This window comes from Panthera tigris, chromosome E3, assembly GCF_018350195.1.
Source record: "Panthera tigris isolate Pti1 chromosome E3, P.tigris_Pti1_mat1.1, whole genome shotgun sequence".
NCBI classification, from domain to species: Eukaryota; Metazoa; Chordata; class Mammalia; order Carnivora; family Felidae; genus Panthera; species Panthera tigris.
The window spans coordinates 38,211,966-38,234,725 of NC_056675.1; the positions used below are offsets into that span (position 1 = coordinate 38,211,966).

General features: G+C 48.5%; 1 protein-coding gene across 4 annotated transcripts in view; it reads left to right on the forward strand.

Annotated features, from left to right (window-relative positions):
• LOC102968704 (CREB binding protein) overlaps window positions 1-22,760 on the forward strand; it is a 125,353-nt gene that overhangs the window by 65,219 nt on the left and 37,374 nt on the right. For all 4 annotated transcript variants that reach the window (XM_042971433.1, XM_042971431.1, XM_042971432.1 and 1 more), the window contains 8 exons: window positions 7,745-7,985; window positions 9,310-9,423; window positions 16,775-17,017; window positions 18,305-18,407; window positions 18,616-18,762; window positions 19,399-19,516; window positions 20,203-20,374; window positions 20,704-20,748. In XM_042971433.1, coding sequence (XP_042827367.1) covers window positions 7,745-7,985; window positions 9,310-9,423; window positions 16,775-17,017; window positions 18,305-18,407; window positions 18,616-18,762; window positions 19,399-19,516; window positions 20,203-20,374; window positions 20,704-20,748 — 1,183 coding nt within the window. The remainder of the gene's footprint in view (window positions 1-7,744; window positions 7,986-9,309; window positions 9,424-16,774; window positions 17,018-18,304; window positions 18,408-18,615; window positions 18,763-19,398; window positions 19,517-20,202; window positions 20,375-20,703; window positions 20,749-22,760) is intronic.

Sequence of the window (22,760 nt, forward strand, 5' to 3'; positions counted from 1 at the left end):
CCTGGCACAGAGAACTTGAGAAGTAAAGACCGGCCAAGAGGAAGAGACAGAATACCTGGTGATCATTGGCTTTGTCTTGTGTGTTTCACTTATTGTTTCCTAGTTTGTTGATTGCCTTTGCATTTGTTCCCAGCAGATTTGGTCGTGGAGAAATTGTCAATTCTTTGGTAGTCTGGCCTCTGGCACTTTGCCTTTATGGAACCGTCTGCCACTGCTTCAGACTCACCGTGTGCTTTTTTTCTTTTAAATGTTTTGTTTTCTTCTCACTGTAAAAGTACATGCATGTTCATTTTGGAAAATCTGGAAAAGTATAAAGCTTAAAACGATAAAGCACTCCCCTGTGGAACTTTAACAAATAGAAATGCTTCTGGCTCCACATCAGCTTTGTGAATCATAGTCTTTGGGAGGGAGGAATGGGGAATTTGTGTTTCAAGAGGTTTTACTGGGGATTAGTTAGGGAGCACTGCTTTATATTTTCTTTTGACAAAGGCCTTTACCACCTTTGCATTACAAAATACTCCTCTTAATCACCTTCTGGGACCTGGGACCTTGACGGTTTTAAATTTTATATTAAAATTAAAATCTTCAGTGTTTTCTACTGATTCCTCTGCTTTCTTTTTTCTCCAATGTAGAATGTTTTCTGGTTATAAAAATGGTAGACGCGGGGCGCATAAGTGACTCAGTCAGTTGAGCATCCAACTCTTGGTTTCGGCCTAGAACACCATCTCCCATTTCATGAGTTCGGGCCCTGCATCGGGCTTTGCGTGACATCTTGGAGCCTGCATGGGATTCTCTCTCTCCCTCTCTCTTTGCCCTGTGCGCATGTACATGCTGTCTCTCCCTCCCTCTCCCTCTCCCTCTCTCTTTCTCAAAATAAATAAATAAACCTAAAAAAAAAAAAAAGAAAGAAAACAAGAAAACCAGTGGGAGATTGTCTTTAACCAAAAAAAAAAAAAAAAAAAAAAAAGGTAGACACATACATAATTATAAACATGATCTCACCCCTGTGAAGGGATGACCACCAGATAATCATAAGAAAGTTTTTAAGTTATTTTTTGTTGCTGTTGTTTATTTACTTACTTTTTAGAGAGAATGAGAATGAGAGAAAGCACAAGTGGGGGAGGGGCAGAGAGAGAGAGAGAGAGAGAGAGAGAGAGAGAGAGAGAATCCCAAGCCGGCTCTGCAGGGGTAGAGGAGATACGGAGCTCAAACTCACAATCCGTGAGATCATGACCTGAGCTGAAATCAAGAGTTGGACACTTAACCAACTTGAGCCACCCAGGTACCCCTGTAACAAGGTTTTTTTTAAAGAACAGATACAAACATAAAAAGTTAATAAGGAAAAACAATGATTTTATGGTTTTATTTTAGAACTTCCTTTTTTTAGTTTAATATGTTTAACATAGACAGCTTTTCATGAGAACATAAAGGTCTCCATTTTTATTATCCTCATGTAACAATCCTTTCACTACGTCTCACAATCTTTGCGGGGGTTGGGGTCAAGGATTTGGACGGAGTTTGGCTGGGCCTTTCTTCCCATGGATTTGACTGGGGTCGCTTAAGGTCTGCCTTATTTTTCATGGCTGCATATTATTTCAATAGGTCTATAGTCATAATTGAACTAGTCTACCTACAGGATTTAGAAGTGTTCCCACTTCAATAATTTAATCAAGATACGAAGCCTGTCTTTGCGCAGACATGTGCACGTGCTAGTCCAGTTTCTTACCTCCCTGATAGTAAGTTACAGGAAGTGAAACTGCTGGTTCAAAACAGTGCAACTTTCCTTTTGGGTGCTGGTTGCTTTCCAGAGTTCGCCCTCAGTTGCATCATCACCACAGCACCTGAGATTTTTTTTTTTTCCTGTATGCCTTAATCAATACCAGTTATATTTTTATTTTGGTCAGATTGGTAGGTGAAAAATGCCTTTTTATCTTAATTTCATTTTTTTTTGATGGTGAGAGAGAGCTTTTCTAAAAACCATTTTATTGAGATATAACTCACACCATACAGTTCCTGCCTTGAAAGTGTGTAATTCAGTGGTGTTTAGTGCATTCTGTAACCATCACCACAATTAATTTTAGTTCTGTCATCCTGAAGAGAAACCCTGTACCATTTGCACTCACTCCTCATTTTCCGTGACCACCCCCCCCCCCCCCCCCGGCCAGAAGCAACCAGTAATGTATTTTCTGCCCCCGTAGAGTTACCTATTCTAGATATTTCAAAGAAATGGTATTATACAGTGTGTGCTCTTTTGTGACTGGCTGTTTTCACAGAGCATGATGTTTTCAGAGTTCATACTGTAGCACGTGTCAGTACCTTTTCATGGCTGAATAATACTCCATTTTGGATATTTCACGTTTTGTTTTTTCATTCATCAGTTAATGAGCATTTGAGTTGTTTCTGGTTTTTTGGCTGTTAGGAATAAAGCTGCTACACACATTTGTGTGCACATTTTTGTGTGGTCGTATTTCTCGGTTCTCTTGAGTAGATACTTGGTGGGGGGGGCGGGGATTGCTGAGTCTCATGGTGACCCTAGGTTAACTTTACGACGAGCTGCCAGACTGTTCTCCACAGTGGCTCCACGGTGCAGTTTTCCACAGGCTCACCGACACGTGTTCTGTCTCCTTCTGTCTATCTGTCTGTCATCATTGATTGTAGCCATCCTGCTGGGGTTGTGAAGTTGTATTTCATTGTGGTTCTGATTTCTGTTTCCCTGGTGGCTAATGGCGCTGATGACTGATGATGTTGAGCATCTATTCATGTGTTTATTGATCATTTGTATATCTTCTTTTTTTTTTTTTAATTTTTTTTTTTAACGTTTATTTATTTTTGAGACAGAGAGAGACAGAGCATGAACGGGGGAGGGTCAGAGAGAGAGGGAGACACAGAATCTGAAACAGGCTCCAGGCTCTGAGCAGTCAGCACAGAGCCCGATGCGGGGCTCGAACTCACATACCGTGAGATCATGACCCGAGCCGAAGTCGGACGCTCAACCGACTGAGCCACCCAGGCGCCCCTGTATATCTTCTTTGGAGAAGCACCAGGTCCTATGCCCATCTTTAAATTAGATTATTTGTCTTTTTATCATGGAGTTGTGAACGTTCTTGGTGTGTTTTAGATGCAAGTCCCCATCACATCTATGATTTTCTCCCATCCTTTGGGCTGTCCTTTGACTTTCTCATGGGTGGCCTTTGAAGCAGAACCGTATTTAATTTTAATGACATTCAGTTTATCTTTGTTGTTGGCTATTGTTTGTGCTTTTGGTGGCATATCTAAGAACTCACTGCCTAATCCAAGGTCATGAAAATCTCTTACAATTTCTCTAAGAGTTTTGTGGTTTCAGTGCTGTTAGGACTTCGGTTCATTTCGAGTTAATATTTGAGTATGACGTGAGGAAGGCCCACCTTGGCGCTTCTGCGTGTGAGTGTCCAGGCCTGCCCTCTTCACACTAGTGGTTGGGCAGACTCTTGACTCTGTCCAGGGGTCCTGGCACTGAGGCACAGGACATGTTTTACGTTTGCCGTTTACTCGTGTGTCCTCGGTTAAGGTGCCGGTACATTTTTCCCCCAAACTTTTTAGCGGAAAAGTTACATTTTTAAATTGTTTCCTCCTCAGAGCTCTTTCTAGGATAACAAATGCCACAGCCTTTCTGGACAACAGTTTGACACCATGTCATCAGTTTTGGCAGTGGTCCTGTCTTTTGACTATTTCTGCTTCTAAAAAAAACTATTTTTTTCTCCTCAGTTTTTTCACTTAAACTTTATTGTTTGTGTTCACTTTTTCTTCCCATCATTCTAAAAATATTCTTTATTTTTTTCTAGTACTTTTATCACCTTTAATCTGTGTTCACTGTAATCCACCTGGAGCTGATTTTTATATGTAGGTTGGTGCAGGGGTCCCAGATTGCTGCCATCGCTGTCCGGTTTGAGACAACACCTGATGATCTGTCTGCTCATTTCATGTGTACACGTGTCTTTTGTAGCTCTGTACCTCTGGTGTCTGGCAAGATAGGTTCTCCCTTTATTTTCACTGTTTTTCAGAATTTTCTTGGCTGTTACAGAAGCAAAAGTACAGAAAACGTATTCGCTTCTTCTGAGCGAACTTACAACATGGCAGCGTTTTTTGTTTAAAGGGAGGTTCTCGCCTGAGCACTTTTCCTTCACTTCCCGGCCCGCCTGGGCGGGGAGCACCGAGCAGAGAAGTCGTCGGTAGCCCCTGACGGGCGTTTCTGACAGATTTCGGGAAACTTGCAGTTTGTGTAGCTCCTTCGTCCTCTTCAGACATCGGTCTGTGAATGGAGGTGCTGAAGTGTGTCCTGCGTTTGCACGCGCCTCGCTCCCCGGACTAGCCCTGCGCAGGTGTCCGAAGTCCTCGGGACGGCCAGCACAGGCACCCGAGACGGGTCTTCCGTTCCATTTTGTCCGGGACCTGTCTGCGATGTGTAGAGCTCATTAGGCATCTGCTGACACACGTGCGCCTTGTACTTTGCATCCATGCTCTTTCGACGTGGTGGGCTTTCAAAGTATGGTCAGTATAGTTCAAAACATGCTGAAGAACATCCCAAATGAGACACAGTGCGTTAATTTTTAGTAACTTTAAAAGCAGTTTGTTTGTTTGTTTGTTTGTTTGTTTATTTATTTATTTATTTATTTATTTGTAGCGTTTAGTTTTGAGAGAAGGAGACAGAGCACAAACAGGGGAGGGTCAGAGAGAGAGAGGGAGACACAGAATCCGAAGCAGGCTCCAGGCTCCAAGCTGTCCGCGCAAAACCCGACGCGGTGCTCGAACTCACAAACTGCGAGATCATGACCTGAGCCGAAGTCGGATGCTTAACTGACTGAGCCCCCCAGGCGCCCCAAAAGCAGTCTGTTTATAATTTAATTATAAGGTTAGGAGTTTTACCTGACTTTTATACGATTTATATCTTTGTATGTAGTATTTCTGTATTTTATATTATTTTTTTCTAAAGATGTTGAGCATCACATGTCACTACATCTTAGTTCTTTTTTCTTTTTCTTTTTTTTTTTTAAGTTGGTTTATTTATTTGGAGAGAGGGTGAGAGGGAAAATTCCAAGCAGGCTCTGCACCATCAGTGCAAAGCTCGATGTAGGGCTCATTCTCACAAAGCGTGAGATATGACCCGAGCTGAAGTCAAGAGTCAGGCTCTCCACCTACTGAGCCGTACAGGCGCTCCTCATGTTAGGAAATAGGACAACTGACGTGGTCTCTTCAACAAGTCAGCATCATGAAAAAAATAAAAGGGGGAGGGAGGCAGTAGATGAAGAACCTTAACAACCACCGCCAAATATGGGGCATGGGCCTTAATCGGGTCCTGATCTGTGCAAACCAACTCTAAAAGGTGTTTTGGGGACAACTGGAGAAATTTGCACATGGACTAAGTATTAACGGGTATTAAAGCATCGTTCCTTTTGTTAGGTGTATAATGGTATCCTTACTGGTCTACTTCACTGTATATTTGAAATTTTGGTAATAAATGCACGAGAGAGGCCTAAACAAGGGTCCTCTTGCATTTGTCCACTCCTGTTGATTTCTGGTTGGGCTTTCTCTCTGGGGGAGTAAGCTGATCGAGGAGGAGAGTTTTCACATCAGTACTGAATGTTGCTGGGGGCATAGTCAGAGGCTATTTATCAAAGCTGTATTTAAGTTGCAAGAAAAGGGTGAGGGTACGGTTTATGTTGAGCAGTGGGAGATTGGATAAATGTATAGCCGTATGCTCATTACAAATCATGCTGTCATATCGTATGAAACAACGATATGGGACAGAGCCTGGAGTAGACACCAAGTCGTGTGTGTGTTTGTGTGTGGCGGGGGAGGGGACAAGACTATCGATTATGGTTCGTACATATGCGTGTACATGAATGAAAAGACTGGAAGAAGAAAAACCTATCAACTCTTAAGTAGTGGACTCCTGGATATTGGGATTTCAAGTGTTAATTATTTCCTTCATAACTCTGTTGCTGTTCACATTTTCTGCAGCACGTGTATAATACTTTTGTAACCAGCAAAAAATAAACATAAGGAAGAGAAGTTCTTTTCTCTTACAAGTTAAGTGCTTCTCCAGTCAGGATACTCAACTTCTCAGTTGGGACTTTGCTTTTTCTTTAGACCATAGTTAGGCTTCCAGGAGTTGTGCTTCTGAGGCTTTTCTACGTACTTATTTTCTGAGTTCTTATAAAACCCAAACAGAAAACCCTGTAAGTTTTTAAAAATGAGCTTTGGTTCATTAAAAAATATTTGTATAGTTTTTTTCTAATTGCAAGTAGCTTTTTTTAATGTTTATGTATTTATTTTGAGAGAGAGAGAGAGTGCAAGTGGGCGAGGGGCAGAGAGAGAGGGAGAGAGAGAATCCCAAGCCGACTCTCTGCTGTCAGTGCAGAGCCCGCCGTGGGGCTGATCCCACGAACTGTGAGATCCTGACCTGAGCTGAAATCAAGAGTCAGACACTTAACTGACTGAGTCACCCAGTCGCCCCAACAGATAGATAGTTTTGACTCTTAATTTGAAAAGTGCGAGAGGTGGTGTGGTTTAGGGGAGGCAGGGGGTGTTGGGAAACGGAGCTGGGAGCCCTTCCGGGTCCCTGCACAAGAGAAGGTGAGCAGCCCCTGTACTGTGGACTCTTTTGTTGCATATTAGGAGTGTCCCATTCCTCTCGCCTCGTGAGTGTCATGGAGTTTGTCTGAAGGGCATCGGCCATCTGCAAAGAGTAAGAAGGCTCCTTGGGCCCCCTTTTCCCTTTGCTTAGCAGTCAAGAGGCGTGGTCGCCCTGGCTTGTTAGTTTGCAAGGATGAAAGCAATTAAATTCTGTTTCTGTACATTAACAGATCATCAGACACTTTTTGAAACAATTGTCAGAAAAATTGTCCATTGAAATTTTAATAGAAGGCAAAGCAATTCACGAGCATTACCACTTGTACCAGAGGGTCGTGTTAAGTGTCCTGTTATTCTCTGAGGAGAGGTAACGAGTGAGGGTGTCCTGGTCACAAGATAATGAAATCCACACTGGCTCCGGTGCTTCTGGTGTATTGGATATTTGCATTGGGCTGTGATTGGTCAGGCCTTGACAGTCCCCTTAATTAGGTTGAACCATTTGAAATTGCCAGCCTTGGGCCCCTGGGCCTATGAAAACAGCAGTTTCCTATGGTTCGAGCTAAGCCAGTCCACAGCTTCTCCTGCACTTGACTAGGTCGTAGAATAAGCTGGGCTTTGGTTACTGCAGTTAAAGAACGGGTGTCGTTTTCTTGCTCCGAGGTGCTCGCACATGAGTGAACTTTAGTTTTATTTGTATTTTTTCAAATGTTATTTACTTATTTTAAGAGAGAAAGAGAACACACGTGTGCAAGCAGGGAGGAGCAGAGAAAAAGGGGGAGAACGGATCCCAAGCAGGCTCCGTGCTGTCAGCACAGAGCCAGATAAGGGGCTCTCTCTCTCCCCGGAATCATGAGATTGTGACCAGAGCTGAAATCAAGAGTCAGCTGCTTAACCGACTGAGCCCCCCTGGTGCCCCACGAGTGAACTGTAATCAGCCCTCTGAGTTGGTTTGGTTTATTTCTGTGCTCCTGGACCTTCCTTAAAATTGCTGATGAGTTGAAGAAAACCACGCCAGCCCCCTTCTCTCTGTGGCCAGTGTGGTCCGTCAGCTTTAACATGAGTTTGAAAAACAGTGAACATGAGTTAGGCCTCTGGAAGCTTATTAAAGTATCTTTATTAATTTGTTTTATTTTAGTCTCAGATGCAAACTTCGGTGGGAATTGTACCCACACAAGCGATCACAGCAGGCCCCACTGCAGATCCTGAAAAGCGCAAACTGATACAGCAGCAGCTGGTTCTACTGCTTCATGCTCACAAGTGTCAGAGACGAGAACAAGCGAACGGAGAAGTTCGGGCCTGCTCTCTCCCGCATTGCCGAACCATGAAGAATGTTTTGAATCACATGACACACTGTCAGGCTGGGAAAGCCTGTCAAGGTAAGTGCTGTTTTCTGAAATCCCGGTGGCATGGCTTAGGATGAAATTTGTCTGTAGTGTCCTTCAGTAGCTCTCTCGTGAATGAGGTTCCTAGAACCTACGTCCCCACGCACCAGCCCGTCACGTGCCGCTGGGGCGCTTACCTGCTTGGGACGACGGCGGTTTGGTTTCCTAAGATTCTGTGCGCTTTTACTGGGCCAGGCTGCGCCCTGCCTCTGTTCTCTTTCTCCTTCCTCTGTCACGGAAGACATTTGTCACTTCTTGAGCCCTGTCTTCATCATACGTGTCTAGCTCCGGTTTTCTTCGGGCGGCGCGGCACAGGCACGCACGCACACCTTCCCTGAACCTCGAGCATCGGTCTTGCAGCTGTTTCGTGTGTTCTGGCCGTGGGGCCCCCGCCTCGCTCCTCTGCCCTTTCGTCTTGAGGCCGGTCAGGATACCAGCGAAGTCGTCCTAGGTGACGATCCGTGACATGGGAAACCGTGTGCACCGTATCATCCCTGCCCCCTCCTGCCTTCTCCTCGAGAAGGGGGTGATTCAGGCGCGTCCTGTGCTCCCTTCCCCCTCTTCTGTGGCGGACGCCTTGAGTCTGCAGAGGAAAGTGTTTCTTACTAACAACTGTGCTTTCTTTCGTCTTTATCCTCCTCTCTGTCTTCTTACTTGTGCTCCTAAACCTTAGGGAGAATCTCTCCCTGACCTCCCTCTCTCCCTTGGTGACATATGTGAGCCCCCGGCATAACCCTGATCCTGATGGAGAAGTAGGGGCGGGCCATGCTGGGCCTTTAGAAAGAAATCACAGTGCCTTAGTACAGAGTGAAAATCAAGACTGAGAGTAACCACTAGGTTCCGTCACTCTCTCAAGTACTTAGAGAAGTGACCGGCTTCCACTTTAGACTCTCCACAGGCTTCTCATGTGCTTCTCTGTATGTATTTCTTGAACTGCAGTATTTATTTATATGGTTTCATCCTTCAACATAACGTAGAAATTTTATTTTCAGTAGTGACACGACGTAATTATTATTTGTCCTACCTTTCATTCCAACCGTTCGGTATTTCAAGTCGGATAGTTTTTGTTTTGTGGGCTGAATCTTACTCACCATCATTCATGGCATTGCTTCTGTGGGAAACTTTTGTTCAGAATTCTCAACAGTTGACTTACAAACTTTTGGAAAACATCCCGTTTGTAAGTTGAGGACTGCCTGTACTGTGTTATGGTTACACATGTTACCATTTTCTTATGGAATCTGGCATTATAATTTAGGTGTAATTGAAAGTGTGACGATCTGGATAGAAAAATAACATCTCGTTGTTTTTCTGGTCATAGTTGCCCATTGTGCATCTTCACGACAAATCATCTCTCATTGGAAGAACTGCACACGACATGACTGTCCTGTTTGCCTCCCTTTGAAAAATGCCAGTGACAAGCGAAACCAACAAAGTAAGTGAGCATTGGGGATAGAGAAGCTCGGAGGTGAGAACAGCTCTTTCTAAAGAGAGTGCGGGAGAGGAGGCAGGAAGCAGGGCAGAAATCACTAGCGCCAAGGGTAGTGGCGAGCAGAGATATGGACGTGGAGCGGCACAGTGACGCCAGGGGGAAGCTGAGCTTAGCGAGAGACGGACCCGCGGTGTGCACGGTGCGCACGGCCATTTTGGAATTCCGTCCCGGCCCCCGGCACACGCGCACTAGCACCGCACTAGAGTCGGCAGCAGCGGAGCAGTGCCAGGAGGAGGGGCGCTGTGATCGCAGACAGGACCTGACCAGCCTTCCCCTGTCTTGACAGACACTCAGTTTCTGAGCGTTTGAAGGTCGCGTCACTGTAGTGGCAGTGACTTCAGGGGGCGGGGAGAGAGAGGGGACGCTTACTTTGGAATTGGAAACGCCTTGTCCTGAAGTGAGTCTGGAGAGAGCTGTGTTCTAGAAGAGCCAGGGAGGCAGGGTCAGGGAGGCACCCGCGAGGTTTTCCCTCCTCCGCGCAGAGGCAGTGCCCAGACCTGTTTGTGTAACTAACAGCTTATTCGACACCGATTGAGTCTCTGCCCCAGGACTGGCCGCATCCTGACCATCCCCATCGTTCTGTCGTCTCTCGAGCCTTCTGTGTAGCCCTTAGCCGGTCGGCCTAGCGCCGGTCCCTGCTCAGGAGGCCTGAGCGTGGCCCCCGGGCCCCTGCCGTCCGTGGGCACCGGAGCGGCGAGAGGATGAGCATCTCTTCTCCACTTTAAGCCCTTCCCTGTCATTTCAGAGGTAACCTTGTGGCCTTTGGGTGTGTCCCTCAGTTTGGACAGCTAGGACGTGCCCTCCGGTGTCGGGTCGCCCCTCGGGCCGGCGCCGCTCCGGGGACCCGCGGCGCCGCCCAGTCTCGCACATCTTCCTCCATCTCGTCTGCGCCATCTTGTTTGCGCTTGCGTGTTCGTCGCTCTCGTTCTTCTTGATCGTCTTCCTCGACGCCCCGCTGCTGCCTGGGCAGCCTGTGCTGCCGCGTCTCTGGTCGTTTCCTTGGGGCATAGGGCGCGCTGGCCAGCGCTTCGTCCCTAAGGGTGCCGTGGGTGCCACACGGGGAGGCCCCCGCGTCCCCCTCCCACCCACCCCAGAGGGCGGCCCCAGCGTGGGACGGGCTTCGCCTGTGGGCCCGTCCTCTTCCCTCCCTGCGCAAGGACTCGTGCTTAGTTCCCTTTAAAAGACACTTTTCTGAGTCAGTTAAATTTGTCTTTGATTGACCACAGTGGGAATTCACACCCAGTTTTCAGGGATCTCTCCTACGTGAAGCGAAGTTCCCGCAATCTGGGGCTTTCAGAGGTGTGTACTTGGGACAGGAGTTCTACTGGAATAGGCCGCTTTTTCCTCAAAGTCAGCGTAAAACTGTTTTTTTTTAACTAGTATATAGTGGTGGTTACACTTTCTGGTGTTTTAGGACACGTCTCAGTAATAGGGTTTTTAAGTGCCGAGGTAATTATTCCACGAATAAGTGAGGACTTCATTCTGAACTTCTGATTTGGGGGTGTGGCTTTTCTGGGACCTTTTATTTTTAGTATGTGTTGCCATGACAATGTTAAACTTTTGTGATTTCTCTTTTTAAGAAACGCTTGTGTGGTTTTTTGTTTTTTTTTTTTTTTTTAAAGAAATGTATGTGGGTTTTTTTTTCAACATCCTTGTAACTGCCTGAATGTTGTGACGATTGATTCAGCGCGTGCTCTGAAGTGGTCAACCACAGCGTTTCTACCAGTCATAACGTGAGGTGTCACCTCGGTGATTTTATAGCATAAAGTCACCGGGAGTATTTACATCAACTTTATGCAAGGTTCTGGTGATTTTTTTTGTAAAAGAAACGAAAGCGCTCATTTAAGAATCTTTTAAGTGCTTCACTTCAGGTTTCAGCCCTGAGTGTGTTCTTTGGGCTCTCTCTAGCCCTGTGGTTTTCTGAGGGCGGAAGAGTTGATGTGGCGAGTGAGAGATTGTCAGCAGTGTGTTTTCTATAAACGTTTGTTGTTTCTCCTCTCCTAAAGCAAGTTGTGCTCGTGGCGCGTGAACATCGGCGTCGGGCAGTAGAGAGGAAATGCGGATCCAGCCCTCCCGACAGCTCAAAGTCAGGGTCCAGGGTGGAATATATCCGCTAAAATGACATGACAGTCGCACCCCGGAAGGAGCGAGGTCGGGCGGGGTCGGTGGTACCGGCAGTCCTGGAGGGGAGGGTCAGCGCGTGTGGAAGGCGGGGCTTCGTGGAGCCCACTGTCCGCAGAATAGCAGTGGAAGGACATTCTAGACCGCACACGTCGCATCAGCACAACCAGCGTGGACTCCCGAGTTTCCTGCGCAGGCCAGGTGATTCGGGGAGAGAGGGGTGTTTGTGGCAAAAGGTCAGGGCCCCCGGGCGCTGCCTGAGACCCAGGCGCGTCTGCCACAGCCACGCTTTCGGGCAGGTTGCCCCCAGACGCTCGCGCAGCCCGCTGCCCGCTTCTTCCATCGACGTCTCTGTTGGCCGGATCTGCCGGCATCCTCTGTGGAGCCGTCCCGGACCATCGGTTGCCTTTTTGGCCTCTGTCGAGATTTTGTTTTGATTTTTCTTTGAGTTGTTTTCTAGACGTTGTGTCATCACCGATCTTGAGCTGTTATCCCTCCCTTATAGAGGTAATCAGGTTTTATGGAATAATTAGGAGTTTTCCAGGTGTATATCTAATGTCAGTCCTGGCATCCGACTTACAGTGAATTCCAGTGCACAGGTTGCACGGAGGACTGGGGCTGTGTGGACACACGACCGAATTCCCTGTTTAAACTCCTGGCGCCTCATCCTTGCGGTTCCTGCTCCCCACGCAGTACAGTTCTCCGACCAGGCTGCACAGGCACTGCGGGCCGGCCAGTTAGAACTTCAGGAACTCGGGCCATCCCACACCTCCCGTATTAAAATCTGCATTTTAACAAATTGCTAGATGATTAGTATTTGCATTAACAGCCGAGATGTGCTGCCCTGCATGCCTTGAAGGGCTGGGTGTCTGTCTGTCCTGGAGCTGTTGAGAAGTTTCGAGTCTTTCCCTGGGGAAATCATGGGGTTCCCCACTCAGAATCCCACAGGGACTGTCAGAAGAGATGGGACAGGACCAGCCTCAGAGCCAAACCAAACTGGCTCACCGCCCACAGCTGCCTTAGACGCGGGCCGAGCCGCAGTGTGAGGACTGAGAGTGTCTGAGTCCGTAGTCCTCTGGCCTGTTCCTTGAATACCTCCACTGGCTTGACACTCACTACTTGGTCTGGCTGTTTGTTCCCATTTGAAGCACTTCTGATCATGAGAAGCCTTCCTTCCTGGTATCGAGTCCAGATCTGCCTCTTTAAAACTTTTCCTCATGGAGCAGCCTGCTCGGGGCTCAGTAAGTGGTGGTTGAACAGGCCCTTGTTCCACCTGAGAGCTCTTTCAAGATTCTCCGGTACCTCTTTTGACAGACGGCGGTTGGGCTGGAGAACAGAGGCGGGGCGGTGGGACCGGAGTGGCTGTAGGGGCAGAGCAGTGGGCTTGCTCACCCCTGATTGAAGTACCCAGCCGCCTGGTGATGTATTTCATCAGAGCAGTTTTTTCCTTGCTCTTTTGAACACAGTGTGCCCCTTCTCAGTCATTTGGCTTCCGAAGGAAACGTGTTGCAGAGGCTTTTGTGTTGTTGCCGGGTGGCCGTGCCAGAGGTCTGGCCCTGGGGCTCTGGTGTTGTGTTGTCCCGCCCTGTACCGCGCATGGGAGGATGCCCGAGGGGCGCCTGGCCGGCTCAGTCTGTAGAACATGTGACTCTTGAGGTTGTGAGTTCGAGTCTCACGTTGGGTGTAGAGATTACTTGAAAAAAAAAAAAAAAAAAAAGCGTGAGAGGAAGGCCGTTCCGGTGCACACGACACCTGGAAGGCACCGTGGCCTAGGAACCGCTCTGCGGAGACGTCTGCAGGTCTGAGTAAATTCCAGCACGACGTTTTCCGTAGAAATCTCAGCAGTGACGAGGCAGTCGCTGCTTTGCGTGCTTTGTGGTGTATTTCCCACCACGCCGACAAAGCTTTGGAGTTTGATTTGTGTCAGTTTTCCCTGGATTTTCAGATTGAGTTGAGTTTTGCTGAGAATGACCGGGGACTTGAATGTCCGCCGCGTGCCCTATGTGGGACCCGTCATTGGAACAGTCTTCTGTTCCCTCTGGGGGAGGACTGCCTTGGACCTACTTAAGAAGTGGCAGGCGGGTCCTCAAAAGAGCCCACTGTAGAATGTGGCCATTTATTTCCTAGGTCGTGGGTGCCCAGGTTAGCTGGGGCAGTGGAGGTGAGGGAGGGTTTTGAAGACGTGCTGCCGGCAGGAGCGCCACACTCAGGTGCTGAGACACCGTGTGAAGTGGCGGATCGCGCGTGAAATACAGCCTTGGGCTCCGAGGAAGGAAGGAAGATGTACAAATGGGGAAAAGAGCACGAGGTTTGGACGTTTGAAGAGGTAGCCGTCAGTAATGTGTGACAGGGATCAACGTGGAAGGCCTCGTTCTCCCTCGTGCCGATAAACGAGGCGTCGCTGCTTTTGGCGCTCCTGACTTTGGCTCAGTCCCAAGGCCCGCGGCACTGGCAGGGCCCTCGGACGGCCGTCGCCCCGCCACCCTGCCGCCGTGCCCCCAACTCCGGACTCCGCTAGGGCCTTTCCGGGGCTTTGTGCCGGGCTTTGTGAGCACAGTGCCTCCAGGGAGCGGACGGGCTCGGGGAAGACGCGTGTGGTTTCTCCGCTCCAGGGTCCAGAGCTGCCGTTTCCCGTTCCTTAGCGGATTATTAGGTTAATCCGTTCTCTCTGTGTGAGGGCAGACTCGGTGCTCGCGTCCTGGAGCCTAGCAGGGCGCCCCACACAGTCCACACGCACCCTCTGTGTGGTGAGCGAGTGCCCACAAAGAAGCAGAGACCCGGGAGGCGTTGTGCAAGTTCCAGGAGGCCTTGCTGCCGCCCGACAGATGAGGAGAACTTCTGGCAGGGGTGGTAGTGCCTTGAGCTCACAGAATGGGGTTTATGGTCACTTTTACCTGGTGACACCTCTTTCAGCCAGGCACGACTCCTCTAGTAAATGTGTGCGTTCCGTTACCCTGAGGTATCTGTGTCCCACCGTAACGGCATTTGGACTCAAATTGGACCATGCTTACAGGTCGGAGACCTTTTTTTTTTTTTTTTTTTTTTTTTTTTTTTAACTTCTTTATGCTTTCTTTTCCATGCCTCTGGATTGTTAGGATTGTCAGCTACCAGATGCTTACTTGTCTTCTGACAGATACTGTATTTTTGTTTAATAAGAAAATACAATAGTGTTTACACGTAGAAAATAAATGCTATTAACAAACACAAAATACAGTGACCATGTCAGCAGCTTCCGTGGGAGGTTCTGGCTTCCCCATAAATGGCCTTTGCCTAACGAGTGGCATTCACCCTAAGGTTGGGGGGAGGAGGCATTTTGGGGGAAGGGATGGCATTTGGGGCCTGATGGATGAGAGTGGAAAAGAGAAGGAAGAAGTCGCTGGTTTTTCACCCTGAAACGGAGGCCACGTGGATAGCGTCTTTCTTTCAGTTCCTCTCCGCAGTTCATCCCTGTGTGCAGCAAATGCAGTCTGGGTCTGTTCTTTACCCCTGGGTGAGAGAACAGTTCATCATCCTCCCAGGATTACTTTCCTTGTAACATCAGAGGTCTTAGATTTGGCGTGGTCAGTTTTAGGAATATGGTGGGCACGTGTTGAACGTTTGGGGGAGTATTAACTATTAGAGAAAATACTTCTGGAGAAATCATACATGACTTGAGCTGCACGCTTGTCATAAAATGTATCTTGGGAATCACTTTTCACTTACAATAATGAGGTGCTTGGTGTGCGTGATTTTGTCTAATGAGTGTTAATGAGTTTGAGATCCGAATGTCTTTATTAGAAAAGTTAATAGTATGGAATATGTAATTACCAAGATCTTTTTTTCTTACACGTTTAGGTTTAATTAAAATACTCTGATAAGTAATGTGAGTTGTTTATGTTACACTGTGTTACACTGTTACACAGTGTTATGTTACACTGTGCTTATGTTACACATCGGTTGCACTGATGGTTGAATGTGAGAATATTGTTACACGTAATGGTCTCAATATGAAAGGAGACCTTTGTGGTATTGCTTAATGTATCAAAGGTCATATGTTATAGTATCAGTTATAAGCTACTGTGTATAACGTGACCAAAGTTGGGAGGAGTTGGAAAGAAGGGAAATCTTAAGAATAAGAATAGATAGTAGCACGTAAAACTTCTGCCTTATGGCAAGTGCCCACCAAATGTGGAGATTGGGGTGGACGGACAGAGGGATGAATTGAACTCCAAGGGGCCAAGGAGATGCAAATTTGGGGTCATCTCTGTTAACTCTGAAGTCCTTGGGAATGGGGTTCTCTGTGTTGCCACAGATTTTTCTTCGGCCTTTTGGGATCGGCCCGGTACATGGAGTACCCAGAGGGGATGCCCTGCCGTCACTAGGCCAGGTGGTGGAAGCTGAGTCTGTGCTGTCCTCAGTGGTGCTGAGGTGACACCTGGGGAAATGCAAATCCACCAAGCCTCGTTCCACCCGTTCTTTTTGGCTACGTCAGTCAGTCGATACAGTTTTTTCTTCAGCATCTTTAGATAACCAGACCGCTCAGTAGGGGGCCTTCCTGCGTGGGAAGCCGTAGGAAAGACGTGTGGGTTAATGCCACTGTGCACATAGGTTGTGAGGAATTGCGATTTTGTCATGAGATAGATTTTGTCATAGAGTTATTAAAATGAGTAACAAAACTGACCAACTGGGTATCACTCTGCTCCTTGTTTCATCCTCTGTACCCGTGCAGGTGAGCAGTGCAGGACCCCAGGCAGAGTGGCAGCCACAGGGGCCCCCCTTAGGTCATGTCCGTGGTGGCAGACGAGCTGCCCACACCGCCCCCAATCAGAACACTGTCTCTTGTCGACAACGCGTTTGCTACTCCCCCTGGCACAGACTTCTGAGCGTCTAGATTTCATATGTGATTGTCCTTAAGTGAGCTCTGATTCTGTGGGCTGTTGCCTTCTGACATAGAAAGAAGCTTGGCTTTTCTGGATCTCGTTGCTTCCCAGCTGCTGCTGTGCAGAATACACGACTAGATGAGGGTCCCTTTGTCTGCACAGCTCCTTCCTCGGTAGCCGTGTTCTCTTGCCTCGGGACACGGGTGGATAGTCTCTCCATACAATTGTACTTGCTTCTCGGTAGTTTTTCAGTCACGTGTGGCCTTCTCCTTTTTACTTACCTTTCTTGTTTGTGTGTCTGTTTGTTCTTCTAGCCATCCTGGGGTCTCCAGCTAGTGGGATTCAGAACACGATCGGTTCTGTCGGCACAGGCCAGCAGAACGCCGCTTCGCTGAGTAACCCGAATCCCATAGACCCCAGCTCCATGCAGCGCGCGTATGCTGCCCTTGGTCTCCCCTACCTGAACCAGCCCCAGACGCAGCTGCAGCCTCAGGTTCCCGGCCAGCAACCAGCACAGCCTCAAAGTCACCAGCAGATGAGGACTCTCAACCCCCTGGGTAGGTGAAGGGACTCTCGAGAGCTCGTTCGTCCGGAACAACCCGCGGCTGTTTTCAGTTACTGTTTTTACTTTAAATTCAAATTAATATACGTATAAATTATGATGATGATATCTTTTAAATCCTTGAAATAGAAAACTTCTGGGGAAAGGCTGAAGTATGAGTGCTAGGAAGATGTGACAGGCTTGTGAGAAGAAAAGCATTTGCACAGGAGCCGACATTTGATGGCCGTGCCGCTCCTGTCGGGACGGTTTTCACGAAGGGCATTCAGTGGCTCACAGTGCCGAGTCCCACCTGTTAGAGTGCCCTCCTGAGGGGGAGCCTGTAGCTGGTCTGCCGGCTCCCCCCACCCACAGCGCGAGGTGACCGGCCCAGATGTGGGCAGGTTGGCGGGAGTGTCCCCCAGCACCTCCCGTCCCGGCCTCTCTCCCCGTAATGGTGTTTCCTGGTGTCATGTCGGCTCATTGGCCGGGGTATCCCCACAGTTTTTGCCATGTTTGCATACTGTTTGCTTAGCATTTCTCTGTAAATTGACACATTGCTCTTAAAGTCAGGCTTAAGCCAAGCAGTTAGGTCCGTCAGGTCAAGATGGTTGTGTTAGTTTTATTGTTTTCCTAACAGAGTAAGTCTTTTAACCTTAAGAATGACGATTAAAAACAACTCATTTATTGCTTTTGGGGGGGGGGGGAACCCAACTGCCCTAATGCACACTAACTTCTCCCGGCCGGGAGACTGGGTTGGAGCCCTCAGACCTGAGTTCTAAAGTGACTCCACTCCTACTTGAGGATATAATGTGGGACAAGACCTGTAACCTGTCTCTCTGTCAACTTTTTCTTACTTTAACGGGAACCCTGTACACAAGTGTTTTCACGTGCACGTTACTTCTTTGATTTTATTTTCTGATAGAAGAAAAGTTGACCCAAATCTGTGTGACACAGGTCAGTTTAGTTGTTCGGGGCATGGTGTTAATGAAGCCGGCGTAAAAGTCTGAGGCTCGGAGGGGATCGCTTATAATTTGCGTCACAGCCCTAGAGCGCACCTAGGGCGCCCGCCGGCCTCCATGCACGCCTCATCTGGGTTACTTAAAATGCAGTGAGGAGGAGACTGCCGCGGAACTGGTTCAAGTTGATGGCTGTTACCGGAGAAACAGCTTCCAGAGTTCCTGCCGTAGTGGTTATTGTCATAACTCAGGAGAATGACTTACTTACACGGTGATTTGTCTGTTACCGGAACTGTGAGGGGTGGATTATAATTTACGACTTGGTGGATTTCTTTCTGTCTTTAAAGGAAATAACCCAATGAACATTCCAGCAGGAGGAATAACAACAGATCAGCAGCCGCCAAACTTGATTTCAGAATCAGCTCTTCCAACTTCCCTCGGGGCCACAAAGTAAGACCCCCGTTTCAGTCGGCTCATCTCTGAGCGACGGTCGCACACGCAAGTGGGTTGGGAATCACAAAATTGGGGTTCTTTCTAAATGGGTGACGGTGAAGATAGTTTAAATGGCAGGGGGCAGGGGATTGCTAAAAGTCACATGTGGTTGAAAAGCCTCACGTAAATGAGGCGTAGGTGGACTGAGTGTCTTGTTTTTCCCCAGCCCACTGATGAACGACGGCTCAGGCTCTGCAAACCTCGGGACCCTCAGCACTATACCCACAGCGGCACCTCCTTCCAGCACTGGCGTGCGGAAAAGCTGGCACGAACATGTCACTCAGGACCTGCGGAGCCACCTAGTGCATAAACTGTATGTGCCCGCCTCACCCGTGTTCACATATGACAGGAACATGTCATGGCTGACAGCAGTGCGACAGCTGTGCAGTTTCACTGATGTCCGATTTAATTCCTGAGTGGTCCCCTGGGCCCCAGGTGACAGACAGTGCCCTAGCAGCTGAAGAGGGTCGCATGCTTATTTAGGGATCCACAGCCACTGCCGGCAGGCCACGGAATCGCAGCCCCTGCAGCAGGGCCTGTGCTGTGACCCACGTCGCAGAGGTCGGGACTCCCAGTGTGGCCAGACCTTCTGTCCTCTGAGCTCTGGCATGCAACGGGGAGCTGGGATTAGTTCAGAAGCTTTGCCTTGTTTTAGGGCTCAAGATTATAATCATGGAGGCCCCAGATAATCGGGGGAGTTTGAGCCTGGTGAATACAGAGGACACGATAGTGCCACCATACAGTGTGGTAACAGAGAGGAAGTCAGCAGTTCACTTTCTCAGGCTAGTTCAGTTAAATCAGAGGTGAAGTGGGTCAGTCTGATTCCCTTGGAGTGGTTTTGTTTGCCTTTCTCTTTTTAGTGAAAATTGTTTGGAGAAACAGTTGTATAAAATAACAAGGTACTGATGGTATACCGAAAGTCTGTTGACGGAGTGTGTTGTCTTTCCAGGGTCCAAGCCATCTTCCCAACCCCTGACCCGGCAGCCCTGAAGGATCGCCGCATGGAGAACCTGGTGGCCTATGCTAAGAAAGTGGAGGGGGACATGTATGAGTCCGCCAACAGCAGGGTAGGGTGCCATACGTGTTCCAGCCGCACAGCACCTGCAGTAGATAGAACTGCATCCGTCCGGCTCATTGTCTGGAAATAGGGGAATCTGCTAGTCAGGTCGACTCATCACCTCGGGGATGCTGACCAGAGAGACATCCCAGATAGGACCTGAGACCCCTGTACCGCTCTCTTGTTTGACTACAGATGTCACCGCTACAGTGGTGACCGGGGCATGGACAATTGTGTTTTATCCTTGGATGTGCTCCACAGTGGGCACTCTTTATAACGCTCGTACTGTGTCACTGCCGGTGTCGAATATCCAAGAAGTGATTCGACTGTGGAATGAAATGTGACGTGCGTTCAGTTAGGACTCCCTGCCTGATAAGTCCTGTCATGTCACGAGGTGTTCGCCATGAAGTTGGGCCTTAGTTGTATCGGTTAGAAGTGCTGGATACTGGGGGCGCCTGGCTGGCTCAGCTGGTAGGGCACGTGACCCTTGATCTCGGGGTCGTGAGTTGGAGCTCCCCGCCCCCGTCAGGACTAGAGCTTACTCAGGACTACAAAATGGACCAGAAGTGCAGAATGCTTACCTTTGCCAGTGTCCCTAATGTAAAAGTTCATTAGTTTGTTAGAACATCTAACACAGATCATTGGGGTTTTTACAGCTTTCACTGTCTAACATTGAATGTTATCATTGCTCTCCAGGATGAATACTATCACTTACTGGCAGAAAAAATTTACAAGATACAAAAAGAACTAGAAGAAAAGCGGAGGTCACGTTTACACAAACAAGGCATCCTGGGTAACCAGCCCGCCCTACCAGCCCCCGGGGCACAGCCCCCTGGGATTCCGCAGGCACAACCTGTGAGGCCTCCAAGTAAGGACTTTTCTTTCTGCCAGCCCTTAGTCTGCTGGCTTGTTCTTCCCTTTGTGTTTGGGGTGTAGTTCCTAGCATGTAGAATTATGTTCTCAGGGAGCCCGTGCTTTGGAAACAGTGGTAGTGGCCGTGGCCTTCCGCCTTAGCCTGTGTTTGGACGTTGAGTCTCTCGTGGAGGGACCCTTTTAAGGGTGTGCTGGCCTCAGAATGCACAGTGCTTTTAGACCCGTTGATTGGTTTTCCCTTTAAGTTTGAAGTTCTGAAGATAAAATTCTTTATTCCCAAATGAGGGATTATTTTAAATGAGTGATTTTTTTCTGCCATTCTAGATGGACCCATGCCCCTGCCAGTGAATCGCGTGCAGGTTTCTCAAGGTATTGAACTGTTGTTGTGAATCCTATTTTGGTTTAACGTTGAATAGTCACAGAGTTCATTCGCTTCTCCTCTTCCCCTCTGTATTTCTTTATAGCTCCTTGTTATTTCCTCTGTTCCTTTTGCTGATGACCAGAATTCAGTTCCACAGGCAGTATGAGTATCTGTGGTGTTTGGAAGCTAGAAGACCGTAGGAAAGTTCTCCAGGGAGATAGGAAATGGGATCAGGCTTTTTTTTTTTTTTTTTTTTTTTAAATGGACAGGAGGGTCTATTTCTCTTAGGAAGAGTCACCTCAAGAAGCATTGCAGGTGGGGGAAGGAAACATTTGTGAATGTTGCAGAGGAGAGCATGGAGCCGGCCAGGAGCGGGAAGGTGGTGTGGGCAGAAGAGCGTGTGTCTGTGCTCCTCGAGAGGCTGGGGCGCCGCAGCCAGTCTGGACTCGACTTGAGGGTCTGTGGTGTTTGTGGCGGAGGCGGTCTTTGGAGTTCATGGAGAGGGGCATTTCACAGCTTTTACAGCTCTTGTCCAGTTGGGACTGGAGCGGTAGGATATTTTTCCAGGTTTTGAGAAGAGGTGGCGACTTCCAGGGGATTCCACAGCAAGGCCTTGCAGCTGTGTGCAGGGTAGTCTGAGACAGGAGAAGAGGTCATTGTAAAAGTTGTTGGCAACCTCGGGGCGCCCGGCTAGCTCCGTCGGAGGAACATGAGACTCTAGATCTTGGGATCATGAGTGTGAGCCCCACGTTGGGTGTAGAGATGACTAAAAAATAATAATCGTAAACTTGAAAAAGTTGTGGCCATCTTCGTGCATAGTGGAGAGACCCAGGAGATACACTGATGATCCGGAGAAACTTGAGGGACTTGTTTTGATGGACCAGTTAGGAGTGAAGGAAACTGGGAAGCCAGGGAAATGGAGCGAGGGAGTGTAGCCGAGTGCTGCGTCGGACGTGACATGGAAGGTTTGGCTGGTTTGGGATCTGATGAGGGCTTTTGAGCAGGATATGGAAGGAGGAGTTTTACAGCACAGCACTCACACCTTCCTTACCAGCACCTGTGTCTGTGTGAAGAGGGAGCCCTTCATGGTACTGTTTCTCAGTACTGCCTTTTTCTCTTACTCACTTCATAAAATCCTCAAGGAGAGAGGGAAGCTTACAGCCTTCCTAGAAAGCCCCCCTGGCCCCGTGCTGGCACGTGGTTTTTAGGGTGACATTTCTAGGTGTCCTCGAAGGTAATGCTGAGCGAGGCACATGTTCTCTGAGACGTTGTCCTGGCCACACCAGTATTAAGGCAGCATCTCAAGGATTCTGCTTGAGCCCCAGTGTCAGCCCTAAGACTTGCTTGAACCAGCCTTTATGTAGAGCTCAGAGTTTCCAGAGTATTGTGAGAAATAAGGAAGAATGAGACTCTGTGGCCCGGAGATGCTTAGTGGCCAGTGAGGCGTCTTTCATTGTGTGATAATCCTGTGGCTGTGAACACCCCTGGGAAGGTGAAGTAGCCACGGAAGTGAGAGCTTCCCAGTCTGTAGAGAGGAGGCGGGGAATGAGAATTGCTGGCCCTTGGGCACTTTCTAAACACTTAGCACACTTGCAGGATTAAAACCATATTTCGAGTCTTCTCCCAGATTCTAACAGTAAGGGTAAACCCAGCTGAAGAGCCAGGAGGCCTGGGATGATGAGGATGGCCTTCCTGCAGGAGAGGAGACGGGGGCCACTGTTCCAGAAGGTGTTAGGGAGATTGGCTCCGATGGGTGCCCGGACCCTGGCTCACACGTCCCCTATGGATGTAGGTGTACCTTCCTGGCACCGCCTCGTTCACGGGTGCTTTACCTGACTTTCTCCCTTTGTCTCCTCGTGCTACCCTCCCCACCCTCCCCAAACCTCTCTCACCACCACCACCACCACCACCACCACCACCACTGCACTGGTGCCGTTTTTCCGGATTTGAAAAGTGGTACAGCACCATCTTTTCTGATTCGCTGCGTGATTTTTCTTTCTGTTGTGTGTATTGCATACAT